The sequence below is a fragment of the Vespula pensylvanica genome, chromosome 21 (genome assembly GCF_014466175.1).
Source record: "Vespula pensylvanica isolate Volc-1 chromosome 21, ASM1446617v1, whole genome shotgun sequence".
NCBI classification, from domain to species: domain Eukaryota; kingdom Metazoa; phylum Arthropoda; class Insecta; order Hymenoptera; family Vespidae; genus Vespula; species Vespula pensylvanica.
In genome coordinates this window covers 365,970-385,713 of record NC_057705.1, presented here as the reverse complement: position 1 = coordinate 385,713, position 19,744 = coordinate 365,970, and the positions used below count along the sequence as shown (strand labels likewise).

The window sequence follows — 19,744 nt, the reverse complement described above, 5'->3', positions numbered from 1 at the left end:
AAGAATTATAATTTATTATCTTATATGAAGAACATGTACATGTATTGGTCTTTAAACAATTTATCTTTACAAAATGTGCAAATATAATTTGTGTTAGCAAGTAAATATTATATAGTATTAATGACAAAAGTTATTTGTTTAATATTATCTAATTATTATTACTGACTGTTAAACAACAATTCAGTCTTACATAATAAGGCAATATTTTAGGCAAACCAATGAAGATAAATACAGTTTAAACACTTTTTCTAATATTTCTGTATTACACATTGCAGATCTTTAATTAGAACAATGTATAAATATCCTTAATGCTATTATCTGCGCCTTTATAGCTGTGAAATCTATAAGCAACGTTTTCTATACTTATTGAGAGGAATATTTTATTGCATAAATTCCTCCTGTGAAAATATTGTTTATACAATGCATATTTTCATAATATTGACAAAATTTTATATTATAATTTTATTTGTGTATATATGTAACTAACATCCTTTTAGAAAAGTTTCCTAAAAAAGATGTATTATAAGAGCTAATCTTGCAAACTGTACTAATAGATATCTACAAATTTCCAAGTATAAATGTAGTGAAAATGCTTAGCTGCAAAAATAGATGCATAAGCTTCCTCTACCAAATTTTTTGTTTTTCTTTTTTTGGTATCGAGCTGCCAAGTTTAATAACTTGGTTTTGTCTAAAAACATCTTGGAAAGTATATATATCTTCATATAAATTAATATTACCACTTGCGTGATTACTTCCTTATTCCTATTTGCCTGTACAAATCTTCTAGAAATGCAAAAAATAATTAAAAGATGACATTATATGGATTAATATTTTCCAATTTTCATAAGTCATCTTTACAGAACGCACCATTTGTCAGTCAGGCATAAATATATGTATATACTTGCATATGCCTTATCGTATACACATATGCAGCTACCTGCTGCTATCACATTAAATATTTCTTATTGATTTGTGAAAAAATATAAGACTTAAATAAAAAGATATATATATATATATATATATATATATATATATATATATATATATATGTATAACCTTCGAGAAAAAATCCATACTAAATGTATTTATTAGTTATAATATTAATTAACTTTTCTTGACTTATATATTTCTTGGTATTTTCTGCCTTTATACATTATATTATGTTGCTGATTCTACCATTAAATTATTTTTAAGTATTAATAACTAAAAAGATCTATTTATTTTTAAAAAAATATAAAATAAAAGTTTTAATAATTTTATTTCAAGACTATTGAGTGCATATTATAGTTCTCAAATATCTCGAATCTGTTGAAAAAGCATCTTAATTTTTTCCACAAATCTGAATTCTTCATACTTATTATAATTATCCATAACAATAACTTCTTTTTTATAAAATCATGAATAAATAAGTAAAGTTCATTTTTAAATGTCAAAATATTGCATATAAGATAATGAACATATATTGAATCAAATATATCATCATGTATAGTTTTTGTTTCCAGAACTTTAATCATTTTTACTGCATTTTCAATTACATTGTGCAATTATATTCACAATGTAACAAATCATTATACTATTTCGAGATTATATTTTCTGTTAGAATACTAATGTTTAATTAAAATACAGAATCAAATGCATATATATCTTTTTCTCATATTAGTAATAAATACCTTGGCTATTAGTCAGCTGTATTTCTTCTCAGGTAAACGGATTGCTTCGTCTTTTTAACGAACCAAATTTCTTTTCTGGTTCTCTTATTACCTCAAAAGGTGTTACTTTCGTTCTAACTTGTTTTTCATCATTGTCATCACTAGGAAAATCTTCAAAACTCATATTACTGAAACCAGATGTTGCTGCAGATCCCTTTTTTATCTTCAAATTTTTTTTATGACCTGCAGATTTAACTTTATGCGATATTTTAGTAGGTAGAACATTAACCACATCACCATGATTTTCATTGATAAGATGGTATTTAGATTTATCGGATTTGGATTTATCCTTTTTATGCTTTGATAGATTATCTGTAACTAAAGGTTCTGGAGACATAGGAGAGATTAATTCTGATGTAATACTTAATTTTGAAATGCTATTTAATGCCTGAACTGCTATCATAGTAGTATGCTGCACTGTTGTATATGTTGGTAGTGTTGTTGATATTATTGGAACAGTATTTGATGAATGTACATTACATGTTGACACAGTATTCAATGAATTCTTCACAAAGTTTGGAGACTGTGATAATGGTAGAGATGTTGGCCTTTGTTGTTCACTCATTCGCAAATTTGCAAATTCTTCAAAAGGTACAGATCCAAAAAGATCTTTGGAAGACTCCATGTTCAATGTCTCTGAATTACTAGTCACAATACCAAGTTTAGAATTAGAAATAATTGGTGAATTGCCTGTACAATGATTATCTGGAGTTCTATAAGATCGCGAAGTAATATTAGCGTAATTAGCATAAGAAGAGGGTGAACTTATAAATGCAGAGATTGGTTGATCGTGTGTTTCAACATTTATATACTGTTGCATATTGTTGAAGGGATTTGTAAAACCACTTGGACTGAAAGGCGAAGAACCAAATAGATCTTTTTCCATATCTTCCTGTTCATTAGTATTAGCACAAAGAAGAGCCGTGGTTGGTGATTGTTGAACTGAATGAGTAAAATTTACTACCTCATAATTGTTTTTACTCATATTTATATCTGTGAGATTTGTAGAAGGCAATACAGATAATATTTCAGCTTGAGTTTTATTTTCTACATTCCCTAAGAACTCTGATGTAACTGGAGAACTAGATATAGGTGTCACCAAATTTGAATTTTGAGGAGAGTTTGCAATACTACTTTGTCCAAAATGTTTACGTCCGCTATCACGACTATCACTACTTTTTCTAGAGCTACTAGATCTTGGAAATGGTGCAAGTGCAAATACATCATCTTCTATTTTCCAAACACCATTATTTAATGACCTTAATTTATCATTTTCATCCGAGGAACTATTAGCATCTAATAGTAAAGGTTTTGATCCATACTGGAAACCAACAAATGGATCTCCATGAGATTGTTCTGGTTTAGATTCTGGATCTAATTCATCATCCAATAATAAAGGTTTTTCTCCATATTGATGTCCTACCACAGGATCTGAATCAATTGTTGGAAGGTGTTGAGTATGGTGATGTTTTTTTGGTTTTTTCATTCTATATTCCTCTTCATGCGTTGCAACAGATTCACATTCTGCATGATATGCTGAACTTCCACAAGTACGTACACTCTCTGAAATTGTTTCATCTATTTTCTTTTGTTCATCATCATTTTCTTGAATACACTCTTCATCATTTATTGCTTTCAAATCACTAGCAGAACCTATAGAATCATCAGATTCATACTCTACATTAGTATTATTTAAATCTTGATTCACTTTCTTCTTCCTACTGAGTACAGTTTTCACTCTTTTTTTCTTCTTTTTCACTCGTTCTAGGGTTACATCCTTATCACTATCACTTGATATTTCATCCGCATTAAAAGCTAATTTTTCATATTTTGAACGGTCTTCAATTGGAGCTCGGACAAAAGGTGGAGAAATGGGATTAGATTCGGTAAGCAATGATGCTTCATCATCCATTCCATCCTGTTTCACCCCTGAATTCCATTGTTTTAAAGGCACCCTAATATTATTATTTTGAATCCTTCCTGAAAAACAAAATATTACATTTTCTTTCAAATAAATTTTTAAATCATGTTTAGATATTTAAAAAGAGTAGTTATGTTTTAACTATCATATAAATAACTTTCCTATAAGCATAGCTCTTTTTATAACTCAACTGAATCTTATACTTACCTATATACATTTTACACTATTATCTAATTCTAATATATTGTACTTTTATTTTATTCAGTTGCACCTGAACTGTTATTATGTAACATGAATTTCTTTTCCATTTTGTTATACATATAATAATACATTTTTTTACAGTATTCTTAATACCAAGAAATATATGTACAAGCTTATACAATACTAACATTAATTACTAAGTATACATTTACTGATAAAAAGATGTTAATTTTATATAAGGAACTGTGATTTTATAACATATATACATTATAAAAAAAGAATGAAAAGAAATATACTTAAAAAGTTTAAATGAAGGATATATCTGATTAGGTCTGCTGCAGACAATGTGTTGTGATAAAATGTAATGTGCTATCTTCTCTTTTATGATATAATTTATATCTAAATCTATTTAAGTTTACTGTTATCAGATATAAAGGAATAGTCATTAAGTAAATTTCAGGGAATTAAATTATATCCAAAACTATGTTAGTACCTCCACCATTGCGTCTGGAACAGTCCTAATCAGATTTTGGGGGTCAAGGGCTTGTATTAAAAACGCAGTAATACTTTGAATAAATATTTACATCTATTTTTCTAATAAAAATATATATGATACTTAAGTTAATTGATTGCCACTATTGAGTATTGGTTCCATATTGTCAATTAAACAAAGGATTGCTGCGTTTTATAGTAATGCTAATTGCAAAAAAGAATACTCCATATGCTAATGTATATATTTATTGCTGTAACATAATCACTTCTAATACAGCAGAAACAGAAATGTCCAAGATTGTCAACCCCTCATAGTGCTTTCATTTTATAGTATTATTTTAATTTATCGTTTCTATCATCGGAATGATAATAAATAGCATGCTGAATTTGCTGTATTAATAAACAGAATGAACCTTGCAACAATGCAATTAACTCACCATGTTAGGATATCCAAGATACCAGTAACATTAGAAACAACATGGAAGGCAGACAATGCAAGATAAAGACATTAAACTGCATAAATAATTAATAGAATTTTCAGAAATCAACCGAAAGTTTTGTGCCTCCCAAACTCATTAGGTTGTTCCAGACAGTGGACAGATAAATTTGATTTTGCAGAAATTCTGTTCACAGAAATAAGCACATATACAAGCTATCATTACCTTTAATTTATACTTTGAGTAGTTTAGAATACTTACACACTTACAGTTTAATGAAGATGCTTAGACTAAGTTATACATAACTTTTATATTCGTATATACACATATGTATACATACACACAGAGTATATGCATATACATAGGTATTTTAATACGGGAAGAATTAGTTCATTGTGATCTCCAGTATCTATTTATATCTACAATATTATCAGCATGCTTAGGAATAAATTATTCAAACAAGTGTATTCCATAAAAAACTATATAACTTCATTTCAAGCACTTTATTTATATTAAAGTAATTAATTATTTTATGACACAGTTCTGAATTGTACCTTTGAACCTTTTCTTCCCTCAATATGAATTCTATGTGATTACCATAATATATTTGGTAATCATGAACAATATGTGTGCATATATTCATATGAACAAGACATTATACTTTACCCTATAGCAATATATATCACATTATATGTATACATATTTGTAATAACAAAACAGTTTATGTATTTTATAACGTATAGCTAATATTTATATATGTATATATCGTTCCTTTTAATTTAAGTTAGAAGAAAAAAAAAAAAAAAAAAAAGATGAAAAAGAAAATGAAAATTCATATTATCTGGTATTTTAAATAGGAACAACTATTATAAAGTTAAAATTTCTATCTAAATTTCTATCACCTTATATATAAGTTCATAGCATTTGAACAATTATTGATAAACATTGTAACTTTGATAACATAGATAACATACTGCACCTAACATGAATCTAATATTCGATGTATTATGCATTTAATTCTTGAAAAACTTTATATTCCTGTTAAAAATAAATATATTGTTGTATATGAAGATATTATAGTATCTTGTTTCATAAGCAAGCATAACAATAACTGAATAAAAATGATATCACAATATATTTTTTACAAATACTCTTATGCTTTATCAAACTGTCAAAAATTTAATATGGATATATATAGCAATATGTACTACATTTAATAAGTCGCAAAAAAATTTTTTAATTATTTTTTAACAAATATATATATATGAAAAATATGAATCGTCCATGAATTTTATACTAACATAGAAAACGCAGCACACGTATATATGCGTGTATATATATATATGGATTACTAATAATCATTAGACAAGATAATTAATATTTAATACCTTTCCAAGCAACTACATAAATTCCATATATTTTCATAAGAATTACCTCCAATTAAGTACCCCATGTTTTAATTTATCTCATGAATATTTTGAAGGTAACTATATGTGAATTCATTATATGTAAAGTCAAAACTTATTTTTCATAATTATATCTTATTATTTGTGGACTAGACTTCTTTATGAAACTCATATATAATCTTTCCATATTTTCTGTATTTATAATTTTGACATTTCCAATTATATATGTATTTTTCTTTTTAAATTAACACTATTACCAAATCACTAGTTTTATTAAGTAATTACTAATTAATTTTCAGAGTTTACAGTTTATTCTTTGGTAATTCAAGTAAAATTAAAAAGTAATATTCTTAAAAACAAGTGTGAAAATAAAAGTAAATTTGTTTCTTATCAGACTTTATGTTTCAATACAACAATTAGAACGACCAATATTACAATTGTTTGATCTAATATGACTTACATGTCTATGTATATAAATCTATTGCCAAAATATAAAGAAATAAAAATATTTATAATAAAAAAATAATTTTTTTGAATAAAAATGAAATTTTAACATTGGTCGTCAACGTTGTGAAATTGTGATATAAGTTTGATATATTGGAAAGCAAGAAAAGTAGTTATTTGTATGTTAAAATAGTTTTAAAAATTGTAATTACTCGCAAGTACACACTCATCCTTATTTTTGCAAAAGGTATTTGTTGCATCACAGTCGGTTTTAATTTTTATAAACGACAAAGAAATATTAATAATTAAGATGTATATAGAAAAAAGAAAACGTAGATAAAGTAGACAGTATTAGTTTAAGAAACAATTAAATTAATATCTACTTTTCTATGCAATTAAATTATATTTAGACAAATAGTTGTCCAATTTGAAAATAACTTTTGGTTCGTATCTTTTTCTTTTATAAAAAAAAATCACATTTCCTTAATAACCAGTATGAAAAAGAACGTTATCATTAAGCGAAAACATTCAAGAAGCAGTATACAAATATCTCTAAGAGTTTAAGAAATAAGTTATAAAACAGAAATTAAATTACAAAGTCTGTGTGTGTGTGTGTCATATAAGTTATCACTAATAATTCTAGAGAGAAAAAGAAAGGTAAAGATATTAAAAAAGTATTTCATGCATTACCTCCAGCAACTGCTGCAGCTTTTGATCCAATTTTATTCTTCTTTCCTGCTAAAACAAAATTTCGATGTCAATGTATGTAAACATTTATAAAATTTAACATTGAGTTTGGTATATTACAAATACTGAATTACAAAAATTATATTTTACAAATTTTCTAAATATTTTAAGTTATAATCACTTTTTGAAAATGCAATCGCAGACTTACTTGGCAGAGTGAATGGTGCTGATTCAAATGGATCTTCAGGTAATTCAGAATAAGTCATAACGAGGCTCTCACGACTCTTTACGCAACTAATGCTGGTATTACTACCTCTTCGAATTTTATCGAATTCAGCGCCAAAAATATGATCTTCTGTTAATTGACCAAAAGGCTGCACATCTTCAAATGGATTCCAAGCAGCCATTTCAGTGTTCAATGATCTACCTTCTGATCCTATTAAACTTGAAAGCTCTCCCTGATAAAAATATATAAAGATATTTTTCATTTGTGAATATGTATTTATATTTATTTCAAATTTACAGATTCAAATATCTCTTTCATTATCTTGATTTTCTTAACAGTGCACAAAGTAAATAAGGAATATATAATAAGTTTAAAAAGCCAAAATATCATATATTAAACAAATGAACACATAAAATAATTCCAATACTTTAAATTGTAAATGCTAAAGTAAAATAAAATTTTTACAAGATGTGCAAACATTGTAAAAAATAATATTCAAATAAATTTAAAAGAGTAAACATGGAACCAAATAAAACTGTGCGCTACATATACTTACAATACGTACATGTGAGGCACTCGTTCCTATACAAGGTTTTGTATCAATTGGTACTTCAGGAGATGTTATTTCTTCCGAGCGCAATTTGACTGAAACTTCGTATGGTGCTAAGAATTGGGTTGTCTCAGTTGCAAACGCTCTGTGAACATCGAAATGGCCGCTGTAATATAAATAAAACAGCTTTGACAGATGGGAAGTTGTGAAGCAACTATTTTAATCTTTAAACATTCCATGATAAAATTATGTAAAGAAAAAGTAGGAGTCAAATAAACAAATAAATATTTTAAAATCCTGAATGTATTAGAAGCATTGTTATTTATGAGTATTAAATAAACGAAATTAGTAATGATATCAATATGAGCTTACTTATTGAAAGCGCTAGTATCACTGACATTTCTTCTATGTCTCGATGAATTTGAAGTTGGACTATCAGGTGGTGATGTACTAGAACTTATACTTTGGCTCAAACTTTCTGTTTTATTAACAGGTTTGGGCAAAACTGATGGAGTTGTCGATGAACTTGTTCTATTAGGCCCAGTTTGAATATTTAATTTTGATGGTAATGTCATAGGCACGACTTTTGAAGATGAACTATTTGTAGAATTTGATAGCTTTTGCAAAACTTTAGTAGATCCAGGTTTAGGTGCAACAGGTGGTGGTATTTTCGTAGGAGGTGGCATTGTACGTGTATCATCCTTAAAAGGATCTGGATAACCTGTGAATGTATTAAATAGAAATGTTAATATTGATATTATCTAAGAAAGTTTAGTAATAAATTACTATAACTGAGATTACGTGATGGGGGAAATAATGCTTCCAAGTTCTCCTCGTTTATATTTGTGGTTGATCTTTGTTCGTGTTGCCTCGAATCAAAATAATATGAATTTTTATCTTGAGCAGACACTGGACTTTGCCGAGTCATAGGAGAATGATTAATCATAGGACTCTGAGATTGACTATATTGTGCCTGCTTGCTTTGTGACTGTCCAAAAGAAACATTTTGATTTGGAGTACAAACATGTGGTGAAACTTGACCAAAAGACGACTGCGTGGATAGTTGCAGTGATTGTTGAGGATTCACTGGAAGTGTCTGAATATTTTGTACATTTTGGCCTAAATAAGTTGAAGTTGTATTCATTGGTGTAATTTGTTGAAGAGTAATTCCAGCAGGATTTTGCTGTTGTATCTGACTACCTTGTCCTGATATTTGTCCTACTATTTGACCACTTAGATTTATAGGACCTGTGCTTACAGCTTGTCCTTTTGGTCTTTGCCTAGGAGTAACAGAGGTACCCTCTACAGTTGTAATGGGCGTAGGTTTGGGAGTTCTAACAGATGATGATCTTTTAATATTATCATTTTCCATTAGAGGACATGGCAAAGAATCTAACGTAGGCGTTGGAGTTTTCTGTAAAAGATAAAGTAAATATAACGTTAATACATAAAAAATAATAAGTTGATATAAATAATATGAAAACTAGAAATATTTTTAGTGAAGTACAACTTACATGTAGATTTTGAACAGGACATTCTTTTCCTTGAATTTGGAAAGCAATCACTGAAACTTGATAAATATCAGGTCTAACATCTGGATCAGGTTCCAACATATATCGAATTAAACAATGGAGAGCTTTACTATATCTATAAAAACAAATTACATAATAATATTTCATAAATTATAAGAATTTTATACATTACATACATTACATTACACACCTTGAATTATCTGGTATTGTAAAATTTCCAGACTGTATGGCAAGTGTACTTTCACCAAATGGTAAAGTAAAGAAACATAATTTATACAATAAACAACCTAGGGCCTAAAACAAAATACATAAGAAACAGAAGTTATTTTAAAACAAAAGAAAAGAAAAAAAAAATATCAAAACCAATAATTTACCCATATATCTGCTTTTGTAGTTATAGGTTTCCCGCAATACATGTCAACCATTTCTGGTGCTCTATAACTCAAAGTTGTATATTTTTTAATTTCTTCTTCGACCATTGCAGCTCCTTGAATATTTGGATTGAGAACTTTTCCTGTTGCTGAACCAAAATCACAAAGAACATAATTCCCAGAATCGGCAAACAGTATGTTTTCAACCTATGAAAATATAAATATGAAAATTGTTATTTTTACAACTATTATTATATTTGATTATGAATAATTCACCTTTAGATCTCTGTGAATAATGGGTGTTTGACAATGATGTAGCCGAGATACAGCCTCACAAACATCACAAAAAATTTGAAGGATTTCTGATTCATTAAAACCAGTCTGCAATCTAGTATAAATTCATAATTGGGTTTGTGAAGGAATGTATAAATGACTTGTAGTAATTAATTTTTCTAAATTATTTACAACATCATATTTACCTATTATTCATCATTTGAAGAACTTGAGATTTACAATAAGGCATCAAAAGTAAAAGCTCGTGTACTCCTCCGCCTGTATGTGTGATACTACTATCTACATATCCTATAATATTTTTATGTCCGCTCAGGTTGCTCTATAAGCACAAAATAAATAAATACAAACGAGGAACTAAAATAGTTATAACGCTTTAAAAGCTATTTTTATAAAATGTATTCAAAGTTAAAAAATGTTATGAGTACTATAAAATAATAAGCACATTATTTCTTTCTTTCTTGTCACAGCAATCTTTTTACTTACAGCGATCTGTATTTCCCTCTTGCATACATTGAGATCATGTTCGTTATTCACGTACATACGTTTAAGTGCATATCGGCCGGTCGAAGCTTTGACCAAAAATACTATGGCAAATCCGCCTGTAAAGGTTATAAATATTTATTAGAATTTATGTAATGTATTTATGCAGTAACAACTTTGTAATACGGTGTGTCAAGTGAGCAGATCGGTATAAATTCTTCTTCAATTGTTTATACATTTTATGAAAATATAATATTCGTTAATATGAAAACATTAAATAAATGAATGTGTATCGTACATGTATGCGTGCGCATATTAAATGAATAAACCATTATGAAAAAATGTGTTATAATGACAACATCGAATCATATTACAATATAACTAAAGTAGGCAATAAGTAATGTTAATATAATGTGATCTATTCATTTGTTACTCAATCAAAGAAATATCGTACATCTAAATTTGTACGATCTTTACTGACTTATCGCCGTATACCTTATGCAATATATAAACATAGTACCGATGAAACATCGATCGCTCAATATCGCAAAATAAACGATTCATCTATTAAAAATCGATAAAGTGTCATCTCAGAAAAGCCTCAAACAGGATTACATAGTTAAATATTTAAATTTGATCAAATTGGTTATTAAGTATTGTGAGGAAAGTTGTACACGATCTTTTATCGATGAACTCGGTCTTGAAATGATACGAATAATATATTTGTAAAGACGTAGAGAAAAATAATAGAAAGTAGATTATAATTTGTTGTAAAAACAAACAAAGTCGTGCAACAAAGACTAGATCATCGGATAAAAATCGGAAATATTCAAGTCAAAGGAAAAAACTGCGAACTGTAAAGCTTTCATTGAATGGAGGGAGGGGAGATAAGGTGAGGGGCGGGTAGAGGCGTATTTGGAAGGCAGAGAATCCAAGGCTGGTAAAAAGATACATATAGATATCTACCTTCCGCCAGGACTTCTTCGACGGTTACAGTGTATCGTCCAACTACGAACACCTTTCCTAAATAACTGTTGGGTTCCTTCGACGTGTTTTCGATCTTTGAAAAGAGCTTCTTCATATTGGCACACGTCGTTGGCCCTCCCAACACTGAGCTGACTTGACATAAGGCCTCGCGCTACTTTTTCACTTTTACCGCCGTACGATATGCCGATCCTCGAACTGATCTTCTCTCACCCTTCGCGTTGAAATCTTGCTCCTTTTTACTTATCTTTTCCACGATTATAAACGCTATTCAAGCATCGAAAATCTTTATCTCGCACGACGAACTTAACCAAGCGAAATCGTCTTGATCATGATAACAGGCTAACGTATTTTCAGCTAGCCGACATATTCAGGCTGTACGCACTGCGTCTGCGCTTTTCCGTAGATACCATCTCGGAGGAAACATATGTGCATAACTTCCGGTCAAACGTCAAAACGCGGATTCAGCGATTGTCGCGCGCTGAAAACGTATTCGTTCTTCTTACTTTCCTCGGACAATCGTTTCTCCTTTTCGCATTTTTCTTCTCTTTAGCTCCATAACTTTACGTAGTTCTTTAAAATGTACTGACAAGGTGAATTATGCCACGATCTTCGGCGATGAGTGACTCGGAAGATAGTAATATTGTAGATGAAATAAAAGATTTAGAAAATGTATTGGCAACAATACCGGCGAATCTTAAATCCTCAGAAAAATCACCGATCGAAACAATCCATGAATTTCCTCAAGTCGATGAAAGTTTTGAAGAAACGAAAACCCCCAAAGATTTAACGATTGATAAACTTACAGCCGCTTTGAATTTAAACAAACAAATGATCGAAGAATTAATGAATACAAAGAATGAGGTGAGTGCAATTTTAGAGGATTGTGAAGAACAGTTGCAAATGATAGATCAAAAAATAAAAAAGTATGTTAAACATTGGACGAACAATTCGAAAATTAACATCTCTACGGCTGGCATGCCTTATTTTAAAGATAAGAATTTCTTTGCCGCTCCTAAAAATCATGATGCAAAACTTAAAGCAGCTCGTGGAGAATTGCAAATAGCAAATTTCCAGAAAGCTTGTATATGGACAATTAAAGATAGAAAAGTTGTATTGAACACTGTATATGATGAAGTTATGATGTCTGTATTAGAAAATTCCAAAAATAAAGGAATACAAGAGTCAGAAATAGACAATATTATTTCATCTGAAGATACATTTAAAAGAATGTTAAAAGCAAGAAACGTAGATGAGATGATTGGTCCGCTCGGGGAAAAGAAATTTGACTGGCTTAAAATTGCAGCCATGAATGTTGATGGCAGACATTCTGCAGATGAATGTTCCGTTATGTGGAACATTCTTTTACATCCTGACATTAATAAGGGCAAATGGACACGTACAGAAGAATCAAGATTAAAGAAAATTGCAAAATTTTACAAATGCGAAGATTGGGATAATATAGCAAAAAAACTGAATACTAAGCGTAGTGGATATCAATGTTTTGTTAAGTATACTTCTATGGGAAATCTATTGAAGCTAACAGAGCGAACATGGACAATGAAAGAAGATGAAAGATTATGTGATATTGTTGCAAAATGTAGAATAGGTAATTTTGTACCTTGGGCTGAAGTTATGAATTATATAAATTGTAGACCTAAGCAACAAATCTATTTTCGATGGATGTTTAAATTAGCACCACACTTGAAGAAAGGACGATTTACTAAAGCAGAATCTGAAACTTTATTGCAAGGTGTTCACAAATTTGGTACAAATTTTTCTCTAATCGCTGCACAATTAATGCCTGATAGAACTTCTATACAATTAAATGATCATTATCAAACATTAACGTCAAAAGGCTCTACTCATCATTGGACGCTTCATGCAGACATGAAACTTATTGATTTATATAAGAAAGTAGGTCCAGATTGGTCTAAAATAGCAAAAAATTTTAAATATAAAAATAGAACACAATTGAGACATCGATATACTGCTTTATATAAATATGCATCAAAAGGTTTATCAATATTTGAAATTCCTAGATCTAAAAATGAAAATTTTTCAAAAATGGAAGATACTGAGTTTAGTGATAAAGAATATTCTATTGATATTATAGAGAATGATATTGATGACAAACTAGATGAATTATTAGTAGAACATTTTCAGAATTTAGATACTATTGAATCTTCTCAAAATGAAAACTTTTATTATGATTCTCAAAAACTTTATAGAGACACAAGAGAATTATATTCTATCCTAGAAAGTTTACAAGTGGATCTCCATATTCCAGATAATTTTGATTATCTCCCATTAATAGAAATAGATAAACAATTGTTATATTCCTTGAAAACATACATTAAGTCTAGGTTTGAAAAACAAAATTGTAATAAAGAAGTAGAAGCTTTCAAATTAAAAATGTTTGGTTCACAGAACAATGAAGAACAAAAAGATCATTTTATACCACCGCTTCCTTTTGGAGCTTATGCAGATATTAAAAATCATAAACAAACAGAGAATATAGATTATGTTTCTGATACTGATAAAAAATTTGTTGTTGATGTAAATATGGAATTTAACACACCTGAATCAATAATTCATTTTATAGGTGGCTTAGAAGAACATATACAATTCAATAAAATTTCTACTTTATACTGTATTAAGAAGGATAAATGTGAACAGCAAGGGATTATTCAGTCTGTTAATATAAACAAAAAATCTAATCTTCATAAAAATAATGATTTCCCTAGTTCTGAAACAGATGAATCTTATAGCCTAAATGTAGATAATCAATTAAAATTCACACAACCAAAGAATTGTATTAATAAAAATAATTATTTAATATATAAAGTAAATACAACGGTTTATGAATCTTTTGGTGAATCCTCCCTTTGGGTATCGCCTATGGATCATAAAAAAGAATTAGTTAATGTATTAGGCGTAACAATTAAACCAAATTATATAACTTTATCAACTTATAGGAATTTAATTACATTAAAGAATATATATGATATTGAAAATATATCTAATAATGCTCAATCGAATTATAAAGATATTGAAAAAAGATACAAATCAGAAAAAGCATATGAACTATTAAAAAGACGTCTTATACAATTATTTAAATATCCCATATGTATGTCTTATTTATCAATAGAAGAAATGAACAATACAACAGGATCATTTTTAGAGGAATGTAAAAATGTAGTATGTAATAAAAGAAAAGCAGTACAAAAAAATAGACTTAGAACAAAAAGAGTTAAAGAAAAATCTCCAGAAAAATTTATTTGTGATGGTGGTACAAATATGCCAAGCATCTCTTGAAAAATCTGGAGACTTTTAAGCTTATGATATAAAATCATGGTTTTATCAAATGATTTTAATTTATAATGACAGAATTTCTATTTTAATTAAGTATTAGGGAAAATTAAACAAAATTCTAGATGTATTTTTATGCACAAACATGAGTTTCTTATATTCTTGACATCATAAAAAAAATCAAATTTTTCTAAATTAATTTTTCCAGATATAATTATGTGTATATTCAAAACGGTTAGATTTATGTATTGATTTTTTATTTGTACCAAAAATGAATTTATTTATAATAAGGACTTAAAATAATTGTGGTTCTAAAATATTGGATATTTCAAAAACTAAAAAATTCATATATGTGTAAATAAAAGTATATGTAGTGGAAATTGTAAAAACTCTGCAAAAATATTTAAAATAGTATTATTTATCAATGTGAACTTAATCGATCGTGCCTATTACGAAAAAATGAAGTCAAGCCCCTCGATCACACAGAAATGATGGTTTTAACATAGATCTATAAATATATGTACATCTTATATTAAAAATGTTATATTGTATATAAATTTTTCAATCGAATGAACTGTATATTTAAATTTATATACATTTTATAAACAAAATCCATCTGAAAAAATAAAAATACTATAATATGTAATAATTTATTTAGTATAAATTAGATAAATTAGTTAATTAAATACAACAAATATAACTAAATAATACATACATACAAGGAATATAAACAAACTTTTATTATAATAATGACTTTTATAAATAAAATAATTATAGAAGCCCATTTCATAAATCAGAAATATATTGCATAGTAGAATAATATGATTGCTTTACTCTGTGCATACAAAACAGACACAAAAACCTATCAAAAACTATATACATTAATATTTTTAGTATGTATTCGTTTTTATAATTATTATTTTTATGTAATGACAATATTTTAATAATTATTGTGATAGCTTATGAAAAGTTATGTAATTTTTTTTTTAAATTAAATTATTTTGAATAGCATTTAAATCATAAGAGCATTATTCCCCAGCCTGCTGTATGAACTCCCCACAAGAATAAACTTGCTTCAACTTTAGAAACTAAACGTCTAATAGCATCTAATATTGATTTAAGTCTTTCATTGGTAATTTTTAAAGTTGTTTTTTCTTGAATAAGTTTCTTTTTTGATAAATATTCTATTAACGGTACATGATCTCTAGCAAATATTGGCATATACTCCTCTACCTTTTCTCTAGTCCACCAAGCTTGCGCATTGCTTTGTCTGTAATTAAAAAAAAAGATTTCTAATAGTTGTAGAAGTTCCCAACAAAATATATCTTTGTTCTTAATTTGTAATAAAATTATCTTTTTTTCGATTATTTTTGTTTACAATTTATACATCGTAAAAAAAACTTACGTATCATTCCATGGAACATAATAATAATGATAAAGACTGGCTTTTATGTACTTCGGTGGCTTAATATTAAATGGATTTTCCACAGTATTTATTAAAGCCAATGCTTCGGGTTGTCCATTTAAAAGACGATAAGCTAATGACATTAACCAAGGATTTTGATGATATGTACTTGAAGCAGCAAAACACATTTGCCAGTCAAGACGAGGTTGATGAGGAACTATAGGCAGAATATAATAAAAAATAAAATGAAATACATTTTTCAATTTTGATCAATTTCTATCTATTTTAACTAATTTTAACTACATCTAATTTGCTAAATAAAAATTTCTAAGACATTTAAATAGTTCATATTCATATATATAGTATTTATCAAATAACTCACCTACAAATGGCAATATATTATTTACATTTCCTGGTTTGTATAGAAATTCATATTCTTTCCAAGATCCATCAATAGTGTTACTGCCTTCAATAATTATTTCTGGCCTTCCACTATTATCTTTCATAGGTCTGTATGAACCATAACTGTTAACAAGATGGAGATGTTCAACATTTGTGTAAAGTTTTTGAATCTGAGATGGTATTGATAAGTTGTAAGATGGATTCAATGTAACATATGGCACCTAAATAATATACATTCCTACATTACTTTTATGACAATTCGAAATAGTAACATATACATTAAGTATTTTTATATTTACTTACAATACTAAGGGTAAAAATTAAACATACAGCAGCAGTGTATAAAATTGTAACAAGATTAACAATTGCTTTACTCTGTGTTCCTTTACTGAAAATTACTAAGTCTTTCATTGTATTTATTATTATGTATCCTAGTGACACAATACCCATATAAATGGAAATAGGAATTATATATGACAGGGCATTATCAAATTGCTTTTGAGTAAATGCTAGAAATAGAGAGTTAAATAATAATAAAAAAGAATGAATATAATAGTTTCATAAAGCACTTAATATTCTATATACATATAAAAACACTTACCAATTTCAGTTTCAATAGTCCAATTATTCGTGATATGTACGTTGTAATACACACACATACCATATAATATACTTGTATATATCATGATACACAAAAATACAGAATTTTTGTCAGTGACATTATTATTTTTATGTTTTCTACCATTGAAAATATGATCATCCAGTAAAGAGATACATAAGCATATTATCAAAAAATTGTAAAAGTTATAATTTCCTGTTACAATAATGAAAACTTGTAGGAATACCTAAAATTATAATAACATTTTTCAACTCTAATTCTTTTATATATATTATCATGAAAAATACAATTAATTACTATAAAAAATATGGTTTACCTGAAGATAGCAAGCTGTTACTCTTACTAATCTATTTGGAAAGAAGAATAAAAATGGAATAACAATTTCAATAACATTTGTTAGAACAGTAGTAAACCGAAGGATCCAAACTGGCAAATGATGTGCATACCATGCTAAAGCAGTAGGTATACATTGAGATTCAAAATATGTGTTCAAAGCTGTAAAAAGCATTTAACATACAAAATATAAACTTTCTTTCAGATTAAAGTTTATACAGATATTACCATTCAATTTCCACCAACTTGGACATTGAGAAATGAGTTTTCCTGCACCAGTAGAAAATATCAATCGGAAGAGTAACCAACGCACAGTCCAAAAAGTAACAGTATCACTTGGAGTACTTCTTTTATTATTCTGAGAATATAAAAGTGGTGCTATGAAGATACATAGAAATCCTGTTTCCAAGAGAAGAGAATCCCTACAAAATAATGTAAAAATTGTTAAATTATTTAAGAATTCCATAAATTTATAAATATTCATAATAAAAAAGTCAAAGCTCTGTTGAAATTTACCATTGAAACTTCATAAATATTTGACCAATTTGGTATAAAGAATAATATAACAACCAAAGTGTTATAAACACAGGTGAAATACAGAACTTTTGTGAAACAAATCTGTAAGAAAAAAAGAAATATTTCATTACAAAAAAGATTGTTTAAAAGGTAACAATAGAAGTAATAATAATAATAATAATACTTATAATAATAATAATTACTTTAAATAATGCCACCATATTATACTATTTATCAAAACCATATAAAATCTAAATAAAATTTTCCGACTTACCCTAAAAAAGCAAGTGTTACTCCAAAAAGTGATAATAAATCAAGCATATATTCTACATTTAAGCCTAAATATGGAGCGAACCATATCAATGTTGGCTTTTGTGAAAATTTTTCATTGAATGATATATGACTTTCAAAATTTAACTGTGTTCTAGCAGGTAAGATTCCATTATTACCGTATAACCCTAAATATATATAAGTTGAAATTACTTATTTTGTATTCTTATTTTGAAACTTTTCTTATTTGTAATTATGTTCCACTGCTATTATATTCCATTAATTTAGTACAGTACATACCAGGAATCTGAACATAGAAACTGAGAAAAGCAGATAAATAAATTATGCAAATTCCTCTGAGAAATAAATTTCGTGTATATCGTATTGGAAGCATAGTGTTTTCTTTTTCATATAAAACAGAACTTATGTTATATTAATCTTTACATTTCTTAATGTTCACAAGAAAACGATTCATTGGTAATAATATGTGTATATGATATGTGTTTAGTGACTTGAATTAAGGCTGTTTCATCACCTTTCGCTCGTAGCGTATGTGACTTAATATGAACTCCAACGTAGGAAGGAAACACTGCCCCCACTATGCGACTATAGCACTGATGTATGTATCAGCTTATCTCAGTTACGACACTACATGCTTAATATAAGAATCGAACTAATATGAGATAGAAATTCTTATATGTAATAAAAATAGTGATACATCTAATAAAAATAATGCTAGATTACACTTTTCTGACAATAGATTAATTGAGAAGTATTTGTAAATTACACAAACTTTACATTTTATATATATATATATATATATATATATATATATATATACACATCACAAACACAAATATTGTATTATATATATTTTAATATATATTTTTTGTTCTTCTTTAACCATTAGTAAAACAATTACCTAAAACGTTTACGTCCAAACGCATGGTAGCTCGTAACAATATTTATCTATTCAAGTATCATTAGCAATATGAACTAAACCTTATAGTTGGAATTAGAAAGAATGTACGGACGTGCGAAAATAAGTACTTCGTTTAATTAGAATTAGATTGAAAATGATATTGGAAAAGTTTTGAAGTATGCAGCCATCCGCCCGGTAATACTTGCGTTTTATAATTATATGTACAATTTA

The 19,744-nt window shown here is 27.8% G+C and overlaps 3 protein-coding genes across 9 annotated transcripts; 1 reads left to right on the top strand and 2 right to left on the bottom strand.

Moving 5' to 3' along the window:
• Nucleotides 1-1,484: 1,484 nt before the first annotated feature.
• LOC122636327 (BMP-2-inducible protein kinase) lies at nucleotides 1,485-12,110 on the bottom strand. 7 transcript variants are annotated; one of them, XM_043827437.1, is made up of 14 exons: nucleotides 11,717-12,110; nucleotides 10,754-10,869; nucleotides 10,456-10,589; nucleotides 10,253-10,364; nucleotides 9,980-10,183; nucleotides 9,796-9,899; nucleotides 9,588-9,720; nucleotides 9,274-9,487; nucleotides 8,875-9,192; nucleotides 8,446-8,794; nucleotides 8,080-8,239; nucleotides 7,506-7,755; nucleotides 7,301-7,348; nucleotides 1,485-3,689 (listed from the first exon to the last, which is right to left on the bottom strand). In XM_043827437.1, exons 1-14 carry the CDS (start codon nucleotides 11,829-11,831, stop codon nucleotides 1,699-1,701), a joined length of 4,248 nt encoding a protein of 1,415 aa, XP_043683372.1. In that variant the 5' UTR covers nucleotides 11,832-12,110; the 3' UTR covers nucleotides 1,485-1,698. The 7 variants fall into 7 exon arrangements, with proteins under 7 accessions (XP_043683372.1, XP_043683367.1, XP_043683368.1 ...); XM_043827438.1 differs by having other exon boundaries at nucleotides 1,735-1,892; nucleotides 2,077-3,689; nucleotides 8,875-9,487; nucleotides 11,717-12,109; XM_043827432.1 differs by having other exon boundaries at nucleotides 8,875-9,487.
• A 73-nt stretch (nucleotides 12,111-12,183) lies between these two features.
• On the top strand, nucleotides 12,184-15,672 carry LOC122636328 (snRNA-activating protein complex subunit 4 homolog). The gene has a single exon (XM_043827439.1). The coding sequence runs from the start codon at nucleotides 12,335-12,337 to the stop codon at nucleotides 15,050-15,052; it is 2,718 nt and encodes a 905-aa protein (XP_043683374.1). The 5' UTR covers nucleotides 12,184-12,334; the 3' UTR covers nucleotides 15,053-15,672.
• Nucleotides 15,673-15,826: 154 nt separating this feature from the next.
• LOC122636330 (lipase maturation factor 2-like) lies at nucleotides 15,827-19,052 on the bottom strand. Its single transcript, XM_043827441.1, has 10 exons — nucleotides 18,892-19,052; nucleotides 18,596-18,779; nucleotides 18,322-18,423; nucleotides 18,034-18,227; nucleotides 17,789-17,967; nucleotides 17,455-17,698; nucleotides 17,157-17,362; nucleotides 16,834-17,074; nucleotides 16,452-16,668; nucleotides 15,827-16,316 (listed from the first exon to the last, which is right to left on the bottom strand). Exons 1-10 carry the CDS (start codon nucleotides 18,983-18,985, stop codon nucleotides 16,064-16,066), a joined length of 1,914 nt encoding a protein of 637 aa, XP_043683376.1. The 5' UTR covers nucleotides 18,986-19,052; the 3' UTR covers nucleotides 15,827-16,063.
• Nucleotides 19,053-19,744: the final 692 nt, after the last annotated feature.

Coding starts and splice junctions, on each gene's coding strand:
- LOC122636327 (XM_043827432.1), bottom strand. CDS start 11,831: ATGAAGAAGCTCTTTTCAAAGATCGAAAACACGTCGAAGGAACCCAAC. Junction 9,900..9,979: donor CTACAAAAGCAGATATATGG/GTAAATTATTGG, acceptor ATTTTGTTTTAG/GCCCTAGGTTGTTTATTGTA. Junction 3,690..7,300: donor AGCTGCAGCAGTTGCTGGAG/GTAATGCATGAA, acceptor TTTGTTTTTCAG/GAAGGATTCAAAATAATAAT.
- LOC122636328 (XM_043827439.1), top strand. CDS start 12,335: ATGCCACGATCTTCGGCGATGAGTGACTCGGAAGATAGTAATATTGTA.
- LOC122636330 (XM_043827441.1), bottom strand. CDS start 18,985: ATGCTTCCAATACGATATACACGAAATTTATTTCTCAGAGGAATTTGC. Junction 17,968..18,033: donor AAGTTGGTGGAAATTGAATG/GTAATATCTGTA, acceptor TGCTTTTTACAG/CTTTGAACACATATTTTGAA. Junction 17,075..17,156: donor TAATTTTTACCCTTAGTATT/GTAAGTAAATAT, acceptor TATATTATTTAG/GTGCCATATGTTACATTGAA.